General features: G+C 54.4%; 1 protein-coding gene across 1 annotated transcript in view; it reads right to left on the bottom strand.

Moving 5' to 3' along the window:
- HCN4 (hyperpolarization activated cyclic nucleotide gated potassium channel 4) overlaps positions 1 to 22,103 on the bottom strand; it is a 40,020-nt gene that overhangs the window by 11,915 nt on the left and 6,002 nt on the right. The window contains exon 2 of the mRNA XM_037134554.2: positions 4,587 to 5,010. Within this exon, the coding sequence (XP_036990449.1) occupies positions 4,587 to 5,010 (424 nt within the window). The remainder of the gene's footprint in view (positions 1 to 4,586; positions 5,011 to 22,103) is intronic.

Here is a 22,103-nt window from a genome sequence, read left to right as displayed (position 1 = left end):
CATTGTCTGCACCCCAAATGTCACGCAGGAGAAACTCCTCTCCCACTCCTTTCCAGTGTCTTGACCACAGTGCCAAGACAGAGTGACAGTTCCACTTTGGGCAAGTGCCTTCCTTCTCTTCTCTGAGCCTCAATTTGCTAATCTGTGTAATGGGTCAGTGACAGCCAGCTCCGGGGGCCGCCTTGGGGATTGGGAGTGATGATGTCTACGGCTGGCCCACAGTCGATACTCAGCACTTGTTGCTCCTTTTCCTTCTCTCTCTCTTTTCCAGCCATCAAAACAAAGAGCTGATTTCTCAGTCCGGGGGAGAACTGGAAACCGCGGTTTCTGACATGCCTCCTCTGGGGGGCTGGGGGGGTTCTCAGGAATAAGTAGCCACATGGAGGACAGCGATCCCAGGCCCGAGGGAGTGGATGCTGAGTCTGCATCCCAGGCGCAGCCTGCAGATAACTGAATTGTCATGCTGGAACCCCTTCTGGGGCCCAGAGAGAGGGCCAGCCCTCACCCCCCAGGCCCACCGTCACCCCAAACCCCCAATTCTGAGAGAGGTGGAAAAATCAAGGCCCACACGGGGAGGGGGCTCATTAGGGACCCCATGGCCACCTGGGCCTGGCCTCCTGCCTCCAGCCCTCCTCCCCTCACTACAGTCAAAGGAATGAAGAGGCTTCTGGGACGGGTCACTGGGGTTCTGGGCCCTTCCAAACCCAGGTGAACATACAAAGGGGGGGGCGACTGGGGTTTCTAATAATAGCCTAGGTGCCTGTAACAAGCTCGCACCTCAGAGGGAGGGAAGAGGCTTGGCTGGGAGGGAGGATGCTGACCTAAATCACCCAGGACGGAAGCAAACACTGGCACTTTTAAGATGGCAGCCTACACCTGCTGAGACCTTCCACCTGCCCTGACTCCTGACACCTACCGCTGAGGCTTGGGAACCCTCTAACCGGGGGGCTGGGCTGGGCGAGGGCGGGCAGCTAAAGCCTGGGGTCAGCAGTCTCTCATCTGCTGAGCAAGCTTCATCAGCAGGCTTCAGGCAAGCTTTTCCCTCTCCATAGAGGGCTGGCTCCCCAGCCCCAACCCAGGCCATGGTGATGTCCTCAGGCTCAGCTAAGGCGATCCTTCCCAAGGGAGGCTGGAGTAGGAACGAAGCGTCAGCCTCTGAGAACACTAGAGCATGCCTGATGGTCGGGGAAACTGAGGCCCAAAGAAGGAAAGAGATTCATACAGGGAGGTAGGGGAAGAGATAGGGCAAGGTTTTCTCTACCAAATACCTCCCTCCCCGGGTCTCATGCGGACCTGGAGCCTCAGAGGGTCTCCCTGCTGCTGCCTCCAGCCAAGCTGAGACTGAGAGAAACCCCAGGGCTGGAGCAGGCCATTAGAAATTGGAAACAGGGTTCCTGGGGCCAGCAGGGAAGCCCCAAACTAATCCCAGGGGTCTAGTGAGAGCCCTTGGCTGGGCAGTGTGCCCGGCAGAAACTATGCAAAGCTATTTCCTCCCCAGCTGGTAGGCAAGATAAGGGTGTATGTGGAGGGGCAGGGAGCCATCCATCTGGCTCCTGGGATCCCCCTTCCTGCCCAAGAGATTGGGTAGTGAGGACCAGGTTAGAGCCCTACTCTGAGGCCTTCTGGGGCTGACTGCCCTAGGGCAAGTCCAGGGGCAGTGGGACAGGAGCCCTGGGCTGGGCTACCCTGTGAGAACAGGGAAAGAAGCCTTTAGTTCCTGTTCTGGGGCCCACGCGGCCTGGTCAGCAGGGCCTGGGGCCTGGGGACATGAACTGAGGCCAGAGAAGGAAAGAGCTGTCACTTGTCGGCTTTCAGTAACGGTCCAGCAGTGGGTCCAAGACAAACAGAAGGTTGCAGTTTCTCTGGGACTGAGTGAGCCTACATGGCCCTACATTTCCACTTGGGACAGAAACCAAGAGACAAGCCTGTCGGGTCATCCGGGAAACTCCCCTCTGTCCTTCCATGCAGACATTCAGAGTGGCCCCTGCCACCCAGCACCACAGAGCCACAGGCCCTGCTCGGCCCTGAGCTCAGACCCACACGCCAAGCTCGCTCTGTACCTAGACGTCCTCCAGGGACCGCGGACCCAGCTGTCACACCCCTCAGCGTGCTCCACTGCCCACGGTCCGGTCCCCACGGACAGCTGTCTCGAAACAAGGGGACAAGAGCAGAATCAAAGTCATCTCCCTTCAGGCCGCCTGACACAGAAGGGGACACACGGAACCTGGGTCAGAGGGCCTGGATCAGCAACCCTGCCCTCGGGGCAGCTGGCCCTCTGGTCCTCAGTTCCTTACCCGACAAACGGGGTAATGAACACTGCCCTGTTCGCCTTGCCAGCTAGGAGTGAGGAACCAGTGAAATCACGGGTAAAAAGTCTTTGAAAAAAGGAAATGTCTGGTAGAAGTATAGGGGTTACTAAGACAAGTGGGAGGGGACGGCCTTTATTAAATGGTTCTTTGTACCAGGCTTCACACGGAGGGTTTTACAAACATCTCATTTAATCCTTGCAACAATCCAACGAGGAAAATACTACTCACACCCACTTTGCAGATAAGAGACTGAGGCGCAGGGAGGCAAGATGGCACCAAGGTCACACAGCTAGGCAGTGTGGAGCCAGCAGAGTCTCTGGTGTGTGGTTCTAGCTCCAAAGCTCTCGGGCATTGCACTGCACCAGGCAGACGCGGCCACGCCGCTGGGAACCGGAACCAAGAGTACTAAGCGGGTTTGGCTCTGCCAGGTGCCTGCTGATGACCTTGGGGTAAATCATTGCCCATCCTCTGTCAGCAGAAAGAAGGCAAATTTTTGAAGCAAAAGAGAATTTCTGCCAGGGAGTGATTCTGCTGGGCTAACACAGGCGCTTCAGCAGCACACATGCTCACGACGCCTCTGACCCGGATCTGCCAGCGCCCCAACTATCAGGCGCCCCAACTATCAGCACCGGTGCTGTCGCCTGACTGCTGCCGGCTGGGGCAGTGGCTTCGCATCCTGAGCCTGGGAACGTCCGCCCAGCCAAGCAGAGACCCTAGAGACCAGGAGAGTGGCACTGCAGCAGGGAGCTGCGGCGGAGAGGCAGGGCTGCGGGAGCTTCTGGCCTCAGGTGGCGGGTCTCTCAGAGCACCTTGCCTCCTCCCCCACCCCCATGCCTCCAGGCTGGCTCGCCTGCACTCCTGCAGAGATGTAACTTGGGCGGTGGCAGACACAGACCCAAGTGCATGGCAAGGTCACCCACCATCATCTTTAAAAAATAATAATCTTTATTGTATTTATTTCCATTACCACTTAGTCCCCTTATACCTCTCCCTGCCCCCCAGCAATCACCAGACTGCTCTCCACGTCTGTGTCCGTGAGTCCTTTTATATTTTTGCTCAATCCCTCCACCCCTAACCCTCCCCGACCATAGCTGTCAACTGCTTTCCACCCACCTGCTGTTTTCAAACCCCAGCTGGTAGTCCTCCCTTCTCTTCCCCTCAGTCCCCCAGACTACTGCATTCTGCTCATGGATGAGTAAGTTTTGTTCAGAACGGTGTTGGCTCACTCTTTTTTTAAAAACTGATTGTTCACCTTCTGCAGCCCCTAGGACCCCTTTACAGTTCGTGCACACACAGTCAGGTTCCTGGTGCTTTCACTCCCAGAACCACACTACTGGAAAGCAGTGCGCTGGTCAGCCCCAAAGGCGGGGAGGCCCCTGAACCGATGGCTGGCAGGTAAAGGTTATAAAATTTCTAACTCCTTTGCCCTGACTGGGGCAGCTCTGAGGCACTCTGTACACTATCCCCAGAGCTCCTCATGGCACGGGGCCCGAGTCGTCCTCCATGGGACTGGTTGGCACCCACCCTGGCTCAGCTTCCTTCCTTTCCCCGTGTCTCTCTTCCCCAATCTCTCACTGATGTTCCTGAAAACACCTGCCCCTAAAAAAAATCACTTCCATGCAAATCCTCATCTCAGGGTCTGCTACAGAAGAACCCAACCTAAGACAGCTGCCAACAAAATCTACACAAAAATCCACATTTCTGCTTCTTGCAATAAATCTGTAGATTGAGCAACCCTGGGTGCATTCTCACTTGGTGACAAGTGGCTGGAGCTGAGTAGAGACTGCCAAGACTGCCTTCTAGTTTTCCCCAGTCCACCACACCCTCTACTGCCTTCCAAATGGTCCCTTTCATCGTCCACCTTCCCTGCCTGGCCCCTACGGGATTATGAGTTTGCAACCTCTACAATATAGTACAGTGGTTATTGGTGCAGGCTCTGGAATCTAGGTTCGCCAATGACTGATTCTGTGACCTTAATAAATCCCTTAATCTTTCTGTCTCAGTCTCCTCATGTAAAAAAGAAAAATGGTACCTGCATGCACCTACACAGTATCCTCTATGGATATTAGAGACCTAAATGGGACACTGCCCACAAAGTAATTTGTCCTCTTTCTAGCACACGATATTCAAGAAATTGCTAATCTTTGTCTTGTTGGCGCAGGTATGGCTGCTATAATCTGACAGCTGACACCCAACTATCTGATATTACCTGCTGACCCTTCGCTTCCCCTGGGGGAAGACCCCCTTCCCCCAAGAGATTTGGCTCTGAGCACTCACTTCCTCCCACTGGTGAATGTAGCGAATGAGGCGGGAGAGACGCAGGAGGCGCAGGAGGCTGAGGATCTTGGTGAAGCGGACGATGCGCAGGGCCCGAGCTGTCTTGTAGACCTCCGAGTCAATGCGGGTCTCCACGATGAGGAAGATGTAGTCCACGGGGATGGAGGAGATGAAATCCACCACAAACCAGCTTTTGAGGTACTTCATCTTAATCCGCTGCGGGTCCAGGATGATCTCTGTGTTGTCTTCCACCACAATCCCTGTGCGGAAGTTGAGGACCAAGTCGATGAGGAAGAACGTGTCTGACACCACATTGAAGACAATCCAGGGTGTGGTGTTCTCGTCCTTGAAGAAGGTGATGCCCACAGGGATGATGATCAGGTTCCCCACCATCAGCAGCAGCATGGTCAGGTCCCAGTAGAATCTGGCCAGAGACAAAGGGGTCAGTTGCCGGGAGGACAGAGAGAAAGAGAGAGAGAGAGAGAGAAAGTCACAGACTGAGAGGGACACTCTGAGGGAGAGCAAGTGTGGGAAAGAGAGGCCCTAGAAGGTTCTGCAACACTGTGGGAGGTGGGCCCATGGGAACCAGGGCAAGATGTGGACAATGGCAGGGGAAGAGGCTCTTCCTTCACTAAGGGGCCCTCTGCCTGCCCCTCCATGAGCTCCCAGACAACAGACCTCCCACCCGCGTGCCCATACACCAGTGACAGTCAGGCTAAAAAGCAAAGCAAATAACTGTATCCAGAGAGAAGTGCAGGGCTCTTTGAGTGGCAGAAGCAGTTCACCCAGAACCACCCCAGGCTCAGGCCAGAGGCTGCTGCATCCTCCCTGAGGGCCAGCTGCAGTCTGAGACAGGCTGACAGAGGCAGACATGCTACAGATTGTGACCAGAAAGCAGGGGAGGTCCAGACACACAGCAGGCGGGGGTGCCAGGCTTCAATCCCAGCTGTCACTGACACTATGTGATACAGGCAGGTGCCCTACCTGCTCTGGGCCTCAGTTTCCCCACTATGCAATGAGGGGGTGAAGCCTCAACGCTGAGTCCTAGAATTATGATCTGGCACCCTTCAGCCTATACCCAACAGTGAACATGCCTGGCCATCAGAGGATTTCATTCTAACTAGGTGTTGGGGTGGCAGAGTGATGTCTTCAAAAGCAGGACGTGTTAATGGGGAGATTTCAAGTACCAATGAGGTGCCACTCAATAAAATGGAGTGAGACCAGATGGAGCTTCCGGCAGCAGTTCTCCTAAGCCCTCAGAGCAACAGTAAGTGCTTTCTGAGGGAGGGAGGTGAAGCTTCAGAGAGGTTAAGCAATGAGAACAGTTAAGAGCCAACCCTCGGGTCTCCCCCTGGGCTTGGAAGGGGCCCCTCTGGAGTGTGCAGACAGGCACGGACCTGTCTAGAAGGTGTGACCAGCCATTCCCAGCACCCAGCACAAGTACCAGCCACCCCAGGACTGCCCTTGAGACCAAACTGCAGAGCTGTTTTCCTCTGTTATTAATTTAGACAGTTACACAATGACAGGTAAAGATATTAATCTTTATTAATTAATAAAGAAATAAGCGTGTCTTCTTCCAAGAGAAATCACCTTGCAGCCACCTTTACTTCTCTATTGCAGGGAAGCCAGGAGGAAGGGAGAGACAAGAAGACTGTCTTCCCCCGAGTCTTCAGAGGATCCCACCACAACCTTCAGTTTGAAAAATAACTACTTCACAGCAAACCGCTTCCTTTGCCAGATTCGAAATGGTGTTATGAGTCAAGGAGAGGGCAGGGCCTGCTCCGCCGATGGTGGGTGAGCCGGCTCCCTCCACGACACAGCTCAGGGAAGGCCGCCTCCCAGGAAGGCCTCGCCCTTCAGGGTCTCAAGATAGGAGCTCAAGTCAGAGACTCACTAGGCTAACGCTTCACATTCCAAGGCTGGTGCTGAGAGGTCAAATTCAGCTCCCTTCCCTGCCCCACAATCCGCCAGCCCGTCTCCAGCCACGACCTGCTCGTGCCGTCCGAGGGGACCAAACCTACGGCCTGAGACCCTACCCCCGTCTCACACTAGTACACAGAACGCAGCACGTCCTGCTCAGGACTCCGGGCCCCCAGGCCCCCAGGCAAATGGCTTCAGCACCTAAGAGGTGTTCTTTAAGCTATGCACACTCTCTGCCCAGCCTCAGGCACATCATTCAAAGACAGCTGCAGACACGTATTAAAAACCACACACAGGTACCCCATTCACACACAGTGCGCAAACACCCCTGTATACACATGGACACCACTCCTTTTCATTTAATCTCTCGGGAAAAATAAAGCAAAACAAAAAATACTGTGGCCCAGAGAGGCCACTGAGGATCCTGTGGTCCTCTGTACATAAAGCTAATAATACACCGAGGCTGGAGGAGTTTCTAAAATTAACAGAGCGGACACAGCAGCTGCGAATGCTGACTGGGGCAGGCCTGCCACTCCAGCGAGTTTCTACACTCTCCCAGCTCTAGTTCTCTCAATTACAGACCAAATCTGAGACAGTAATTAACATAAAAATGTTTGCATTTAGTGGTCTTCATAAAACCAAATTACATGAAGCAAAAACACCCATTTCCTTGCATTCTGACTAATTGTTTCAATCATGAGTTTCCAGATGCTAAGGAATATTTCTGGTGCCTGGTCTGGGCCGGGGTCGGAATACTGAAGTACTCCTCCCCACAAACCACTACGCTGGAGCCCCTCAGAGCTACTCAAAGGGCAACATAATACGGTGGAAAGAAAAGAAGTGCAGGCTCTCAGAGATAGCCAGCTTGGGTCTGATTTCTGGTCCCATCATCTACTTCATCTCTCGATGCATCATTTTCTTCATCTGCTGAATGAGAATAATAGCAGTACCTTACTAGCAGAATCATTACAAGAAGTAATATTTGTAAAATATTCTGACCTAGACCTAGCTATATTATTCAATGACTAAATAAGTACTTCAAAAGTCAACAAATTCTCAGAAAAGAGGTGAGGGAGGTGGACTATTTAATCGTCCAGGTAAAAGCCAAAGCAAAGCACTTACTGGGGCTGAGGGTAGAAGAGAACTCCTAATGGTCCTGTGAGAGTCAGCAGTGGAAGTCAGTCATTACAACAATCCCCTGAGCAATCAGACGACAGAACCAATGTACCTCAGCCACAGATGCCCTGATCTCAGGGAGCTCATGATCTAGTCAGAGGACAAGGCAAGTTGGGCAATGCTGTAAGAAACCAGCCCAGAGAACAAGCCCAGGCATCTGAAAAGGTGAGCTCCTGGTGGCTCTGAAGGGTGAGGCCAGAAAGTGCTTCTGCAGGAGGTAAGATGCTGGGCTTTGGGAGCTGCCCTTGGCCTCGAAGACTACCCTTCCCTACTCTTTGCCAGGAGTTTGCACAGATCTCTGAAAGCAGAACCTAGGGAGGGCAAATGGTATTCAGAACCACGGACAGCTCCCGGTGCCTGGCAGCCCTGCTGTGCCAGGGGAAGTTGCCAACAGCCTCCCTACTGACTTCGTCAGCTCCCTGGCCCTCTTCTTCCCCAATCTTAGGAGCAGAGGCATCTCAAGTGATACGTTAACGTCTCTGGGGATTTTCAGTGGGGACTCCTTGGTGACAGGAAAGCCTTTACTTCAACGTTGTGCTTTTTCATGCATTACTTCATTGAGCCCTCGGACCAGCACTATGGTGGCTGCTATTATCTGTACTTTACAGATGGTGACACTGAAGTTCAGAGAGAAGCAGGCATCTCCCAGGACAACACAGCTAGTGAGGAGCAGACCCAAGATTCAGAGAAGTCTGTGGGACTTCAGAGTCTCATCTCTTGGGATTTCAGGCACCTCGGTGGGATTCAGAAATGTGGACAAGCCTCTCTCACATCCTCGCATTCTCCTGGGGAGGCGGCCTCCCAAAGTAGGCGCAGCCCCTGCCCTAGAGCCAAAAGAGAGGCTTGCAAAGAAGTTTCAAGAAGATACATTTTCTTTTTTTTTTTTTAAGATTTTATTTATTTATCTTTAGAGGGGAAGGGAAGGGGGGTGCTCTGACTGGTATTTCTGAACGACAATTAAAATAAATAAATTGAAAAAAGTTAAAAAAAAAAAGAAGATACATTCTCCTGATGCCAGAGTTTTATGAGGTACTTCCCACAGTGGGGGAGACAGCACAGTAGAGTCTGTTAAAAGACCCCATCATCAGCAATCAGTGGGCACAGCTGTATCCATCCCACAGAAAGGAAAACTAATGTCCACAAAGAGGGAACAGTAATATTTTCAAAGCCTCACGCTGAATGCCCATGCTCCCCTAACACCACACTGCCCCCAAACCACTTATGGATAAATCCCACAGTCCTGGGTATGTATCCATGGTGGTGGGTGTCAGGCTCCGGCAGGGAATCAATGGACAGACATACTCGGACGTGCTGGGTAGCACATGTCTGGATTAAAGCCCTTGGTCTCCCCAAAGCCGGATGACCCTCTCCCAGAGCAGTGTTCTCTAAGAAGACAGGAAGTCCTGGTCAGGAAGACACCAACTGGACTCCGGAGGCTCTGCCCCAGGTTAGTCCCAGGGCCCCAGGCCCACTCTGCCTCAGTTCCGGATCTTCCTTTCTACCTGGACCAACAGGTCCATCCAGGCAGCAGGATGCAGCCCACAGGCCGGCTTTGGGGAAGCAGGTCCCGTGTGCAGAAGGAATGAGGGGCAGCAAAAACCCCTACAGCTCTTTTACACCGACACCTGAAACCCTTCATGGTTTAATCTCAGAGGAAGGGCACGACCTCCGCACAGCGGAGGGAACAGAAGAGGCTCCTGACTCTGAATTCGGAGACTCTCCTTCCCTGGAGGCTGCCCTGGGTGGGGGCGGAAGTGGAGGTCCTGGAACAACAGGGACGACCTCCTCTGGCCTCCTTTTGTCCGCACACGCCCATGCTTGCCTTCAAGCACATAAGCTCACACACACGTGCATGCACATACGCACACACCCAAGTCCACACAACTGTGTGCACACACATATGGGGGGTGCAAAAATAGGTTTACTGTTGTGAGGCTGCAAAATACAGAGTTTATTCTTGTATTATTATCTATTAATTATTGTATTACTTTCCATGCGAACAGTTGAAAGCAATATGAACAAACACACCCAGGAATACATTTTTGTTCTTGCTCTCACACACACGTGAGAGCATATTTTCTTGCATACCCACTTGTACACATTTTAACACAAATGATATCCGCTGGGAATTCTGTCGGCTGAAGAAAGAGAATGTCTTTTTTTGTCCATTAAAGACTTGTCTGAAGTGCTTCCCCTTCTGGACCTCTCCAAGCTCGCGCCAATCAGGCCTCCTCCCAGCCTGGGCTCTGGCTTCGGATCTCCTAGGTTCCTGCAGGCTCTGGGGCCTCGCCCCAGACGCACCTGTGTCCCTGCAGTGCTGACGGCAGGTCAGGGTTCCCGCTTCCTCCCAGGTGAGTGGGACACCCAGGGTTCTACCTCTCACCCCCTTCCTCTCTATGCAGACGGTTCCTCTGTACACATCACTCCTTGCACCGGAGGGCCATTCCCACCTGGCACCTGGGGACCCAAGTCCGAGGTTGAACTCTGCCTCTTCCTCCCCAAAGCTGAATGGCAGAACATTTTAACCACCTGGGCTCCAACTCTCAGATCCATCCTCCAACTCTCAAATCCAACTCTCGAATCTATTTCTCTTTCCACCCAGCCACTGCCGAAGGCCCCAACCCCACCCCTGAGCTGTGACCCAGCCTTGTCTGGTGTCTTCTGTGATGGCTCCTGGACCTGCCCGCTGCTGCCCTGCCCCGCATCGGTCCCTCACTGCTCCTCACCCAAACCTTGCCTTCTGCTGCCTACCTGGATACAGCCTCCCCTCTCCTCCAGCTTACAGCCTCTCTGGGTTAGCTTTCCAAACAACAGTATGATCACGTCACCCCTGCTTGATTCCTTTTGGTGGACCCCCAACAACTACAGGGAAAGTTCGAGCTCCTTGGTCTGGCACCCCTGACCCCCTTCCCTCTTCTCCCCGCTGCTTCCCTCACAGTAGCCGACTGGACACTAGGCACCTGGCCCTACCTCCATCCTAGTTCCTCCTGAGAACCATTCCAGTCCTGAGCTCTCATCTTTCCAGATCACTTCCCTCACCCAGGGCCCTGATCAGCTTCCTCCTCCTCCAGGAAGTCTGCCTGACTGCGCTGTGTGTCACCACATCCTGCCCCTTTCCTCAGATACCACCTAACTCTCCTTCCAGTGCTGCCCCCCCCCCCTGCAAAACTATAGAACCTGAGGCTCCAGCAGTCTCCATGTGGGACAAAAATATGGGAGCTGGAAGATCGTTCCTCCACTTCAGATCTATGCCTTGATGGTCCAGAACCCTGCCTCCTCCCCCTCCCCCGCCGCCCCAGGAACCACCTAAGGCCACCAGGGAGACAATGAGAATGAAGGAGAGTGTCAACCTGCCTCTCCCCAACCCCACCAGACATAATGGACCACCTCATCTACCTCTCTTCCCAACCCTTCTAGCACCCTCTTCACAAGATCGCAGTGTTGGAGCAGGACCACCGTCAGCCCTTTTCATGTTCACACGGGTGCCGCGCAGGAAAACCCACAACTTCAGACCAGGCCTACTGAACACTCCAGTGTTTTGGCTCCTGTGCCTCCATCTCCCCACCAGTTTCCATACTGGGCTGAGCCTCCACCTCCGCCAACCCACTCTCCCAGGAAAACCTAGTCAGCTTTCCTTCCTATTCTCCTGTGGCAGTTATTCTGAATCACATCCTCTCTCCTCAAAGCCTGGAGACCACTCGTCCCCTCACTCACCACCTTCTACTTCACAGAGAAAAGAGGAGCCACAGGGTGTCTTTCCTCCTCTTGCCACCAGACTCCTACCTCGCTCGTCCCTCCCTCTTCCCCTCCTTCAGTCCAGGGAATCAGTGACCTATGCACCTGCCATCGACACCATTTTCTCCCCAGGGACCTTAACCTACAGGTCACCTGCTCTTTCATCTATACCTTCAATCTCCCTCTCTACTGATCCTTTCCGCTCAGCTTTTTCTTTTAGCTCTCTACACTCAAAATATAATCGCTCCCTGACCCCTACGGCCATGTCTCTTCTCCCCTCGGAACCAAGCTCCCTAGAAGAAGTGTCACTGTCCCCACTGTGTCCCTTCCTTTCCGTCCCAATGCTCCTCTCAGCAGCATCTCGGTGCATGCCCTGCTGCAAAGCCCAGTGGGCACTTCCTCCGTCTTGCACTGGGTGCCATTCTGCCAGGATGCCTCATCCTGCTGGCTTTTCTCTGCTCTCTGCCTCTCTGCCCCCTTCCCTAGGATGGCCTCCCCCTCCCCTGTGTGACCTTTAAATGTTTTTGCTCCTTTGGGCCCTCGCCTCTTCTCCCTCTTACACCCTCCTTGGGTGACCTCACCAACTCCCACAGCTTCATTATTCTGCTGGCTTTCAAACCAGACCTCTCTCTCGAGCTCCAGCTGATGTGTCCTCTTGCTCACTACCCATTTCCACCAGGGAGCCTTACTCTCCACATCTCAAGATAGAACTCAACAGCTTCCCCCACAAACTCTTCTGCTCCCAGCATGTGGTACCACCAGCCGTCCAACCTGACAGTCATGCTCAACCCAGCATCTTCCTCACCTACCAGCACTCGGTCAAGTGGGATCCAGTGAGTCTCCTCAACCGGCCGCCTGCAGCTTCCTAACTGGGCTCCTGGACCTCTCAGGACCCCACGTACCTTAGGGTCTGGGGTGGGGTCCACATCTTCTCTCCAATCCACTGTCTTGATTTCTCCTGCCTTGATTCTCACCATCCCTTCCCTGAAATGCTCTGCTGCACACATGCTCGGCAACTTTTGGTGCCCCAAACACACCATGCTCTTTGGCCTCTGGGCTCTCCTACACACGGTCAACTACTTCAACTCTCCTCCCTCCCTGCCCCCTACCCCCTGGTTCAGCGGAGGCATCACTTCTCCTGGGAAGCCACCTTTGTGCCCCAGGAGACCTGGTTAGGTGTCCCTGGTGTGTGCTGCCCTAGCACAGTATTTACGACCCTGTGATGAAACTGTCTCTCATGGTCTGTCTTGTGGTCACTTGGCTTCCTGAAGTTGGCACAGTGCCTTTTACATGGCCAGTCCTAATAAATATGTTAATGGGTAGAAATACGAGAACAGGCAAATGAATGATGAATGTCTCGCAGGCACAGGTTGAGTGGCAGGGCCCCTAGCAGTAGCTACACGAAGCGGGCAGCCCTCTGAGATCCGGACTCCTTCCCACAAGGCTTTTACGGGCTTCCAGTGGCCGGGGGAACTTATCCTGTCCACACTCCCAAGGTCAGAGGTTCCCAGGAAGACCTATCAGCAGATGGCCCCCGCCTGGTGATGCAGATGAAGGTGGAGAAGTCCCCGAGTGAAAGGAAAGGTGCTGGCAGGGGGAGAAGGCAGATGAACAGGGGACGGGCGGGGAGAAGCACAGGACTTAGGGGGTCTGACAGAGTGGGATGAGAGGGGCTGGTGAGGCAGGACTGCAGCCGAAGATTTCAGCCAAGGCCATGACTGTGTTTCCAGCTTGGGCACCACAGGCCGGGGCAGCAGAACACAGCACGCCCCTTGGTAGGGGTCCTAAGGGTTCTACCTTCTCCCAAATAGGCCCAGCACAGAGACTGGGTTGGGGGAGCGCTGAAGGGCAAGGAAGGCGGCAGTCTGGCCTTCCTCCTGGAATCTCTCCTGTTGCTCCGCCTTGCAGACCTAGCACGAGCCTCCCTTCCCCAGCCCTTGCTGTGTGTGCTCTCTCTCTACAAAAGCAAAAGTAATTTCCCTTCCTTGTCTGAGGTGTGAACACACTGCCGGGCCCAGGGGTGGGGCCCAGTAAAATTGTCAATGGATGGGTGCATGAAAGACTGTTGCGAGGGGGGGAAAAAGAGACTCCCAAAATCAAAAATAAAGAAGATGCTAACATGTTAACACTGATTATTGCTAAGTGGTGGGATTGTGGGTGATTTGTGTTTTCTCCGTCGTGCCTTTCTGTAATCTCTACATGCTGTATGTCCTGAAAAATGGGAAAATGTTACCTATATAATTAGAAAAATAAATCCGCCTTTAACCGAGGACCAGGGCCCCAGGCTGTGAAGAGCCCCTGATGCGTGTCGGGGAGAACCCCGTGTCCTGGGGAAAGCCCCGAGTGGCCGTGCAGACAGGCGGAGGTAGGGTCAGGACGGAAGGTCAGGGGCAGCATGACTTTGGCAGGTCAGCGACGGAGAAGGGCAGGTGTGACAGGCCACGGAGACCACATGGCTGCCCATGACACACGTGAGGACCCACACACACGGGGCACTTACCTCCCCTCCCCTCCCACAAAACATAAAAGTTGTTTAAAAGGCCCTGGCTGGTACGGCTCAGGGGATTGTGCACTGGCCTGAGAACCAAAATGTCTGGGGTTCAATTCTCAGTCAGGGCACATGCCCGGGTTGCAGGACAAGTTCCCAGTAGGGGGCGCACGAGAGGCAACCACACACGGATGTTTCTCTCCCTTTCTTTCTGCCTCCCTTCCCCTCGCTCTACAAATCAAGAAATAAAATCTTTAAAAAATGTGTTTAAAAGCATGGACCACCCCCACCCCCTACCTGTCCAGTCTCCTATTTCCCATTCTCTGAGGCACAGCTGCTGCCCACCTCCTCCCTCCCTACACCCACCCGGAGGAGCTGCTGACTATCTGGGGCCGACGGGGTGGCTACTCAGGATCCTCCCTGCCTGGTCCCCTGGGGCTGGCACTTTAGCCTCCCGCCACCCTGACTAGAAAGCTGCCTCCCACAACTTTTGGGGGCCAGACTGGGTCCTCAGCTCTGGCCTCTGAGAGGAATACACCCCCGGCCCTCATCCCGCCATCTAGCTCTAGTCCCACTTCTCCTACTGCCTCTCCCCGACCCCAGGGTCTCCCCCTACAATAGACGCATTACTCTCTTTCTCCCACCCCCGCCTGGGCACCGGGGCTCTATTTTTAACCCACCTCAAAATCTCTGACTCAGAGTCACAGGGTTCCCAGAGCTGCCGCCACGGCCCGGGCTGCCTCCAGAGCAGGTGCAGGACCAAGGCTGCCTAGTGCCCGCCTTGCAGGGGGCTGTTTGATTTTTTATGTATCTTTATTTTCTCATTTTTTAACGATTATCAGTTACTAAAGGGGCAAAATTTGTTTCTGGAGACCCAAACAAAAATGCCCCTTTACACCTGCCTGCCTCTTTCACTTCCCTCTTCCTCCCCGGCTGAGGCCGCCGCCCCTCGTCCCTCGGTGAGGGCTAGTCTCAGCCATCCCCAAGGACAAGGTGAGCTGTTCCGAGGGCTGCAGGGACGGCGCCTTTCCTTCCCCTTCTGGGAACTGCCAGCAACACAGCACACTAACCACCAGGGCCCTGACCGAGCTGCAGACTCGCAGGCACTAGGTGTGAGGTGGTGGGTCACAGGCTCCCAGGCGATGCTGAGGTGGCTGGTCCCACCGGGGCCACACGGAGCAGCCAGGCTACAGCAGACGGTGCTGTGGTGAAGTGTCCCAGTGTTTGAATACCCAGCCGTGCGGCCTTGGAAAAATCACTTCACCTCTCTAAGCCTGTTTTCTCATACAAAATAAGCACATTAATCCCACCGCATGGGATTCTGGGAGAATTCAGTGAGATAATATTTAAAATATGCTACACAGTGTAAATACTCTGTGCATGCTGGCGGTTATCATTATTGTTCTTGTGACCTGGCCTGTGTGTGAACTGGTTTCACCTCAAGGAGTCCTTGGTCTGGAGGATGGACTGGCCCACTCCACAGTGGGGCTGAAGACCTGGGCCAGAGGGGGCCATAAGCCAGAGGGGAGGGGAGGGAGGCCCTGTCTGGCTCTGGGGCGCCGGAGGCTGGGGACGGCCTGCGGAGAAATCAGCCAGGCTTGACAATGTGGACACAGAGGAGCAGAGGGGAAGCACCCTGCTGGCGGTACCCCGAGAGGAGGGGCCCGAGTGCGGAAGGTCAGGAAGGTCAGCGTGTGGTTACAGGGAGAAGTCCATGCTACAAAGCGGAGGAGGGGCCCAAAAGACTTGGGTTCTCGTCCCGACCCCATCTCTAATTTGCTGTGTGCTCTTGAACGAGCCCCTGTCTCTCACAACCCCTTTCTCGGTTTCTCCATTGGTACAACGAGAGGTGGAAGCTAGGTGATCTCTAAGGACACACCAACTCCATGAACATCTGCAGTGCAGAGGCTGAAGAGGCCCGCCAAGGGCAGCAGGCCACAGCAAAGCTCGCTGAGAGAGGGAATTCTGACACCCCGGCCCCAGCCTAACTCTGGCCTGAAGAAAAGACAGGAGCATCTTGAATGCCAGACCGAGCAGTCGGACTCTTCTGAGGACATGGGGAGCCAAGAAGGTTACAGAGGGAGAGTCCCCTGGGGAACAGACTACTGTCTCTGCACCTTCTCAGCGGCACAGCTGAGTGCAGGCCTGGGCACAGGAACACCAAGAGGGCAGGCAGCTCGTTGCTTCTCTGACGAGCTGAGACCTCCTCTGGAGACCCCGAGCCTGTGCATGACAGACACACCAACCCGCAGAGCAGGGGTCCGCCCTCTACAGATTGGTACGTCTGAGCTGCCGAGATGCTGTGCTCCCTCAGGCTAGCAGCCTCACCTCTCTGGGCTTCACCCGACTGACAAGACCATCTGGGGGAAATGAGGGAGGGGACTGGCAGTTGGAGAACTTTCCTGTCCAGCTAATAGGAAACAAGGAAGGCTCAAACATGGTTCTCCCCACTCAGGAGAATAGAACAAAAATAGAACAGTGCTGCGGAGGAGCACGTGAGAGCGACCTCAGGGAAACCATGTAGGAGAACTCACCTGCTCCTGCAGGCAGCTGCGCCCATGTGAAGGAGGAGATGAGATGGATTCGGGGCAGAACTTCTGAGGCCAAGCAGCACTGGGGGGGGGGGGTAATGGTGACATTGTTGTGGGGGGCGCTGCCCCATTGAAGGCAGCTACATATTGACTCTGGGAGCATGTACACGGTCCCCTTCTTGCTGGGACGGAGGTCTCCTGGGGGTGCCTGGGCTCTGAGAACTGGAGCCCCCAGGACTCTGCTGCTTTCCCTCCAGGTAACGGTCTGACAAGGATGCTGAGTAAGGGCCATGTTTTCTGGGGCCCTGCCAACCCCAGAGTTTCAAGATGCTGACACTAACAACCTGCAAGGAAGCAAAGGGGGCTGCCTGCCCGGAGGTGGGCCCATTGTGAACGGGTTTGGGTGCCAGCGTCCCCCAGACTCTGGGCCACGCTGCAGAGCTGCAGCAAACGCGGTGCCATCGGGGCGTTGCAGACCGTTCACGATGACGGGGGTGCGTAGGTGATGGAGGCAGAATCACCTGGGTGCTCCCCAAAACTGCCCTCCCTGGACCTCACCAAGGGAGGCCCTGGCACCTGCGACTGCATACAGCTCCCCGATGACTTTGTGGCCGCCCATTTCAGCCTTGGGTCTCGCTAAAACTAAAACCCAACCCCCTCCCTGGTCCCATTTTCAGATGAGAAAATCAAAGCCCTGGGAGGTGAGGTGTTAGCTCAGTCGCAGAGCCGGACAGGACGAATCTTCTCACCGGGCCTCTCATTCACATGGGCCCCCTCGCATCCGGCCCCAGACGCTTCGGAGCAACACAGCAGGGTAATGGCTGCCCAGAGCCGGCGGGACAGGGTGAACAGCTGCCGAGTTCCTACCCCTGCCAATTCCAAAGTTGACGGTTCTGCCGGCTTGCCCCTCAGGGCTTCTCAACCATAGTCTGTCCAGGGTGACCTGAACTCTTCAAGGCCAGGTCTGCGTTTCCAGAAGGAGACACTGCCTGCCCTGAGGAGATGTGGCTGAGAGAAGGGGGTGGGGGCCCTTTGCCCAGGGAACAGGGAAAACAGAGCCTGACCTCCACTCCCACAGGGGCCGTGAGCTCATGGGGGAGCGAGGGGGACCCCAACTGAGCACACCAATGCCACGTAACATGCCAGGGAGGCCCCGCCCCATTCCTCAGGACAAGGGCTGGCGGAGCCTCTGCAGAAAGAGGCCCCATGGTAAGGAATCCCCACCTCCTCCAGGAGCAGGTCTGGCTGGGCCCAGCTGAGTCGCTGGAAAGGAGTGACTCTCCTCAGCTCTGCCTGTGGGCAGCTGTCCTTCCCCCGCTGGCTCAATTTGTACTAATGGGGTCAGGATTAGGGGTTCAATACCTATTTGGCCAATTAGCTTTGCTCTCTTCTCAGCCACAGACTGAGCCCTGATCCTGAACACAGAGAGCAAAGGGCTTTGTGGAGGTCACACAGCAGAACAGGACGAGGGTTTGGAGCGCAAACTTGGTGTGGGAGGGCTGGGCAGTCACAGCTAGAAAAGCTCATAACAAGAGGACCCAGGGCTCCAGAGTGGCAAGACCGGCCCCAGAGGCACAGTCCTTCCTGCTGGACCAAGTTTCTCCTAAAAGAGGCCAATGGCATTGACAAGACCTGTGGGTCTGAGGGTCTTTGCTGTCCCTGGGGAAGGGCACAGTACCCATATTCTCTGACAAACTGTAGGTGGGAGAAGCTGGTGGATAGCTTTGGTGGTGAGTGGTTAGGGACTCGCGTTAATTATTGACAGGGGCTGTTCCAGCCTGCAACGAGAACCGCAGGGTAATTACTTCTGGGCTCCAGGCCACACGCTCAGTGATATTATTGCAGCAGCAACACCTGCCTTCTGGGCACCAGTTCAACAGAAGGAGGGGGTCTTGAGGTTGTGCAGCCAGGGCCGGGGCCCAAGGAGGTCCCCATGTGAGCACTCACACTCAGCATCAGAGCACTGCCTGCGGTAGTGGGGTCAAGTCCTCAGAAGTGAAGAGCAGCAGTTAAGGAGTACAGATCCAAAGAGGCAGATTCTCAGTAGCCTGCCCTCAGTGTCTGCCAAGACCCACCCCAGCCAGGCAGTCCCTAGCTCAAGCTTCCCAACACCTGCTGCCCGGCAATTGTGCAGAATGGTTCTCTCTCCCCTTCAGATCCAGCTCTGATTTGCCTCCTCCAGGAAGTCTTCCCTGACCATCAACCCATACTAATCTATGGTTTCTCTGCCCTCCTCTAAATCAGACCTGGCAACTCGAAGAGGATCTCAATCCTACCTCCTCTAGCCAGGTGGATAGTGACGCCCATCCTCTGTAATGGGTGAAGACAGGCTTGAAATGAAACATCTAGTCTCTGAGGGCACACCCTCTTGGCTTGCTGCTCCTCAAGTCCAGAAGACGATGTAATGTATTACCCAGCCCTGTGTTATGCATTTATTTCTGAAAGCCTCATTCACATAGACATAACACATCCACCTACATGAGTAAAAGCTTAGACAGACACAAAATCAGCAGTAGCCAATTATCAGGCCCCCACAGTTTCCGTGAGCAGACACGGAGGTCCCGCTGCTTGCTCTGCAATTTGTGGGAGCCCAGAGCGGGGGGTGTGGTGGGGTGCAAGGTGTCCCCGTATCGAGCCAGCACACCTCTCTGCTCAGCCCCGAGCATTGCTGTGCGGGCACCATGAGCTGGCTGTCCGGCTGGCAAGACGGACACTAACCCCAACAATGAGAGAGCAGAGCGGGTGGGAGTGGTCACACAGGAGCTTCAGTGGCTCTGGTGTCTGGCAGTGGCGGCAGTGCTCTTTATTTATAATTGATACTTTACCTCACAGAGGCGGCTGGCTCAGGTGCTAAGAGGTGTAGGACAAGGCTGTCAAACTCATCCTCACCGGGGGCCACATCGGCCTCGTGGTTGCCTTCCAAGGACTGAATGTAATTTCAACTCCTTGACTGTTAAGGAGTAGTTCCATTTATACAGCCCTACAATTACATTCGGCCCTTGGAAGGCAACCACAAGGCTGACGTGCTCCCCTCCCCGCACCGTGAGGATGAGCTCGACACCCCACCCCTGGTGCAGGAGCTCAGGGAGCTTAAAGGAAGGGGGAGCTTCCTAAAGGTAAGGGCTCGGGGAGGGTGACCTGCCCACACGGCCTCCAGCCCCGGTGCCTCAGGGTTCACTCCAGCCCCGGTGCACTGCTTTGGGGCAGAGGCTGGGGTCCAGGATTCTAGTTCCAGACCCCAGACCAAGGTCTTATCTTGGTCCCGGGCTGAACCCTGATTCTTAACATAGACAGAGCCCTCATCCTGGCCACCGCTGGGGCCCAGACGGTGGCCTCACATTGAGCCCCAACCCTGGAGAGAAACTGAGCCCAGACCCTGCTCACATGCTCAGCCCGAAACCACAGACTGACTCCACTTATTCACTTTTCTGAAGGATGTAATAAGTAGACCATGTGACCACCTATTGCTCCAGTGGAGAACAGATACCACTGTCTACCTGACCTCTTCCCCTTTGAACCCCAATCACTCCTATCAAGCAATAGGTGTGTCAATGGCATTGGATGTGGTTCCAAAATCCCAAAGGTCTCCGGTCAGAACCTTCCGGGGGAGGAGCAGGTGGGCAGCACCCTGATCCAGGACCCCTGGGAACTACGGCCCCAGAGTGGAGGCTTCGGACAGGCATGTCTCGGCCTCTAGATGCTGCACCTTCGGATAAGGGAAGACTCCCTTCTCGCTGGACAAGCTTAAATTAAGAAGGGACCCTGAAAATACCTATCACGCCAATCTTCAGGCAAAGGGCTGGGGAGACAAGAAAAAAGCTCCAGTGACAAGAGCACTAAGTAAAAGCCTTCCCTGGCTGGGGGCACCCCGTGGCTGGGGTCCCAGGAGAGACTGCAGGGCTTTCCAGCCGTGGCAGCCAGATGTTATATAACCTACTTGGGTTCTTCTGACACAGCCTAATTGGTGACCTTGGGCCAGTCCCTTGGCCTCTCTAGTTCTTGGCTCTCCATTCATAAAATGAAGGCTTTAGGTCAGAGCTTGTTAAGATCTGTCCAGAGCCGGGATTCTGAGTCCTGTTACATTTTCTTCCGCACAGACAACGTGTGGTCAAATGCTACCTGTAAATGTTCTTATTCTTGGGAGAAGGTTTTCTTGATCTACTTTAATAATTTAACTTTTTAAAGCTTACAAAGAAAAAAAGGAAGGAAGAGTAAGGAGGCATAAATATGAGTTTAGAGTCCTAGAGGCCAGGTTCAAATTCCAGTTCTGGTACTTCATAACTACATGATTTGGGGCAATTTTTTTTCTTTTTTCCAATCAAAGCCTAAGTTTCCTTATCTATAAACTGGGGACAATGGCACCTATTTTTCTGGGTGTTATGAAGAGTGTATGAAATACTAGATTTAAAACTATTAGCACAGTCTGGCACGTGGTAGACGGTTCATAAATTGCTGATCTGTGAATCCACCTGACTTCGGTCTCCACTGGTTTGAGTCTAGGGCTGGAAACTCAGAAGCCTGCGGGGGCCAGGCCGTCAAAAGTACGTGAGTGACAGTGCTGAGCGTGGGACAGGGAGGGACTGTGGGCAACTGGACAGCAGAAGCCAATTTAAAGAGGGCAGCCTCCAGTCTACTCCAGCCCCCAACTGCGGGGCAGGAAGGTAAGGCTACAGCTGCCAGAGTTTCTAATTTTCCAAGAGAAACCTGAAAACCGAATTTTTATATTACATCGTTCCATTTTAAAACATTGTCTCAGATTTGTTATGACACACTATGCTGGCGAAACAAGACACATCTGGGCACTGCAGTTGGTCCATGGGATGATCACTGCTTAGCAACCTCCGGTCTCATCTTGAGCGCCCGCAGTGATGGGCAGCTCACCACCTCTCTGCGCTGTCCCCCTGCCCCATTCAGGACAGCTGCTGATGATGATAGACAGTGTCTCGAAGCAGCCTCCTGAGCTTCGGGGTCATGGATTCCCAAGGCCCTGGCAATGCTTCCTCAGTAAAGCCTGGCTGGCAGAGAACATCTTCTCCGGAGCCAAGGCAATGCCCTGGCCTGCTCTGGCTGGGGAGTGTGGATTCTCCAACATCCCCTGGGCCCAAGCAAGGTGGCCTGGCCAGCCTCAGTGGCCCTCCTATTAATTAGCAACTGGCAGTAGCAGCTTTGTGAGAGCCCTTGAGCCAAGTGGTGTGTGTCCTGGAGCTGGCTGCCTCCTCAGGTCTACGACAATCCCCCAGGAACTGGGGCTAGACCTTCTGCTCTGGGCCAGTTCCCCTCATGGTAGCCAGTATGTGGCAAGCACAAGGGCCATTCAGGCTGTTAAGATATGTGTCAGCCTAATAGTCTGTACGTAGACTGGAGAGACCTCATTCCAGGGTGGAAGGGGACAGAGAAAAGTAAGAGGTGAGCCCAGCCCACAGGGGAGGCTGCTAGGCATGGTCTGGGCAGAGGAGAGTGGCATTAAGACTCAGACCATCTATGCACCCCCACAAACCAGACCTTAAGGTGAGAAGACAGCTGCTTTTTGAGGACGCCTCTGTCCTCCCAGCCAGCCAGCCAGCCAGCCGGAGCCACCTCACACTGGCTGTCCTCCCTTGGCACCTCTGGACTCTCACTGACAACATCTGTTCCGGGAAATCTCACTGCAGCTCAGCAGTGACCGTA

This window comes from Artibeus jamaicensis, unplaced genomic scaffold, assembly GCF_021234435.1.
Source record: "Artibeus jamaicensis isolate MK-2021 breed Jamaican fruit bat unplaced genomic scaffold, CSHL_Jam_final scaffold_286, whole genome shotgun sequence".
Taxonomy (NCBI): domain Eukaryota; kingdom Metazoa; phylum Chordata; class Mammalia; order Chiroptera; family Phyllostomidae; genus Artibeus; species Artibeus jamaicensis.
This window is presented reverse-complemented; position numbering and strand designations above follow the sequence as displayed.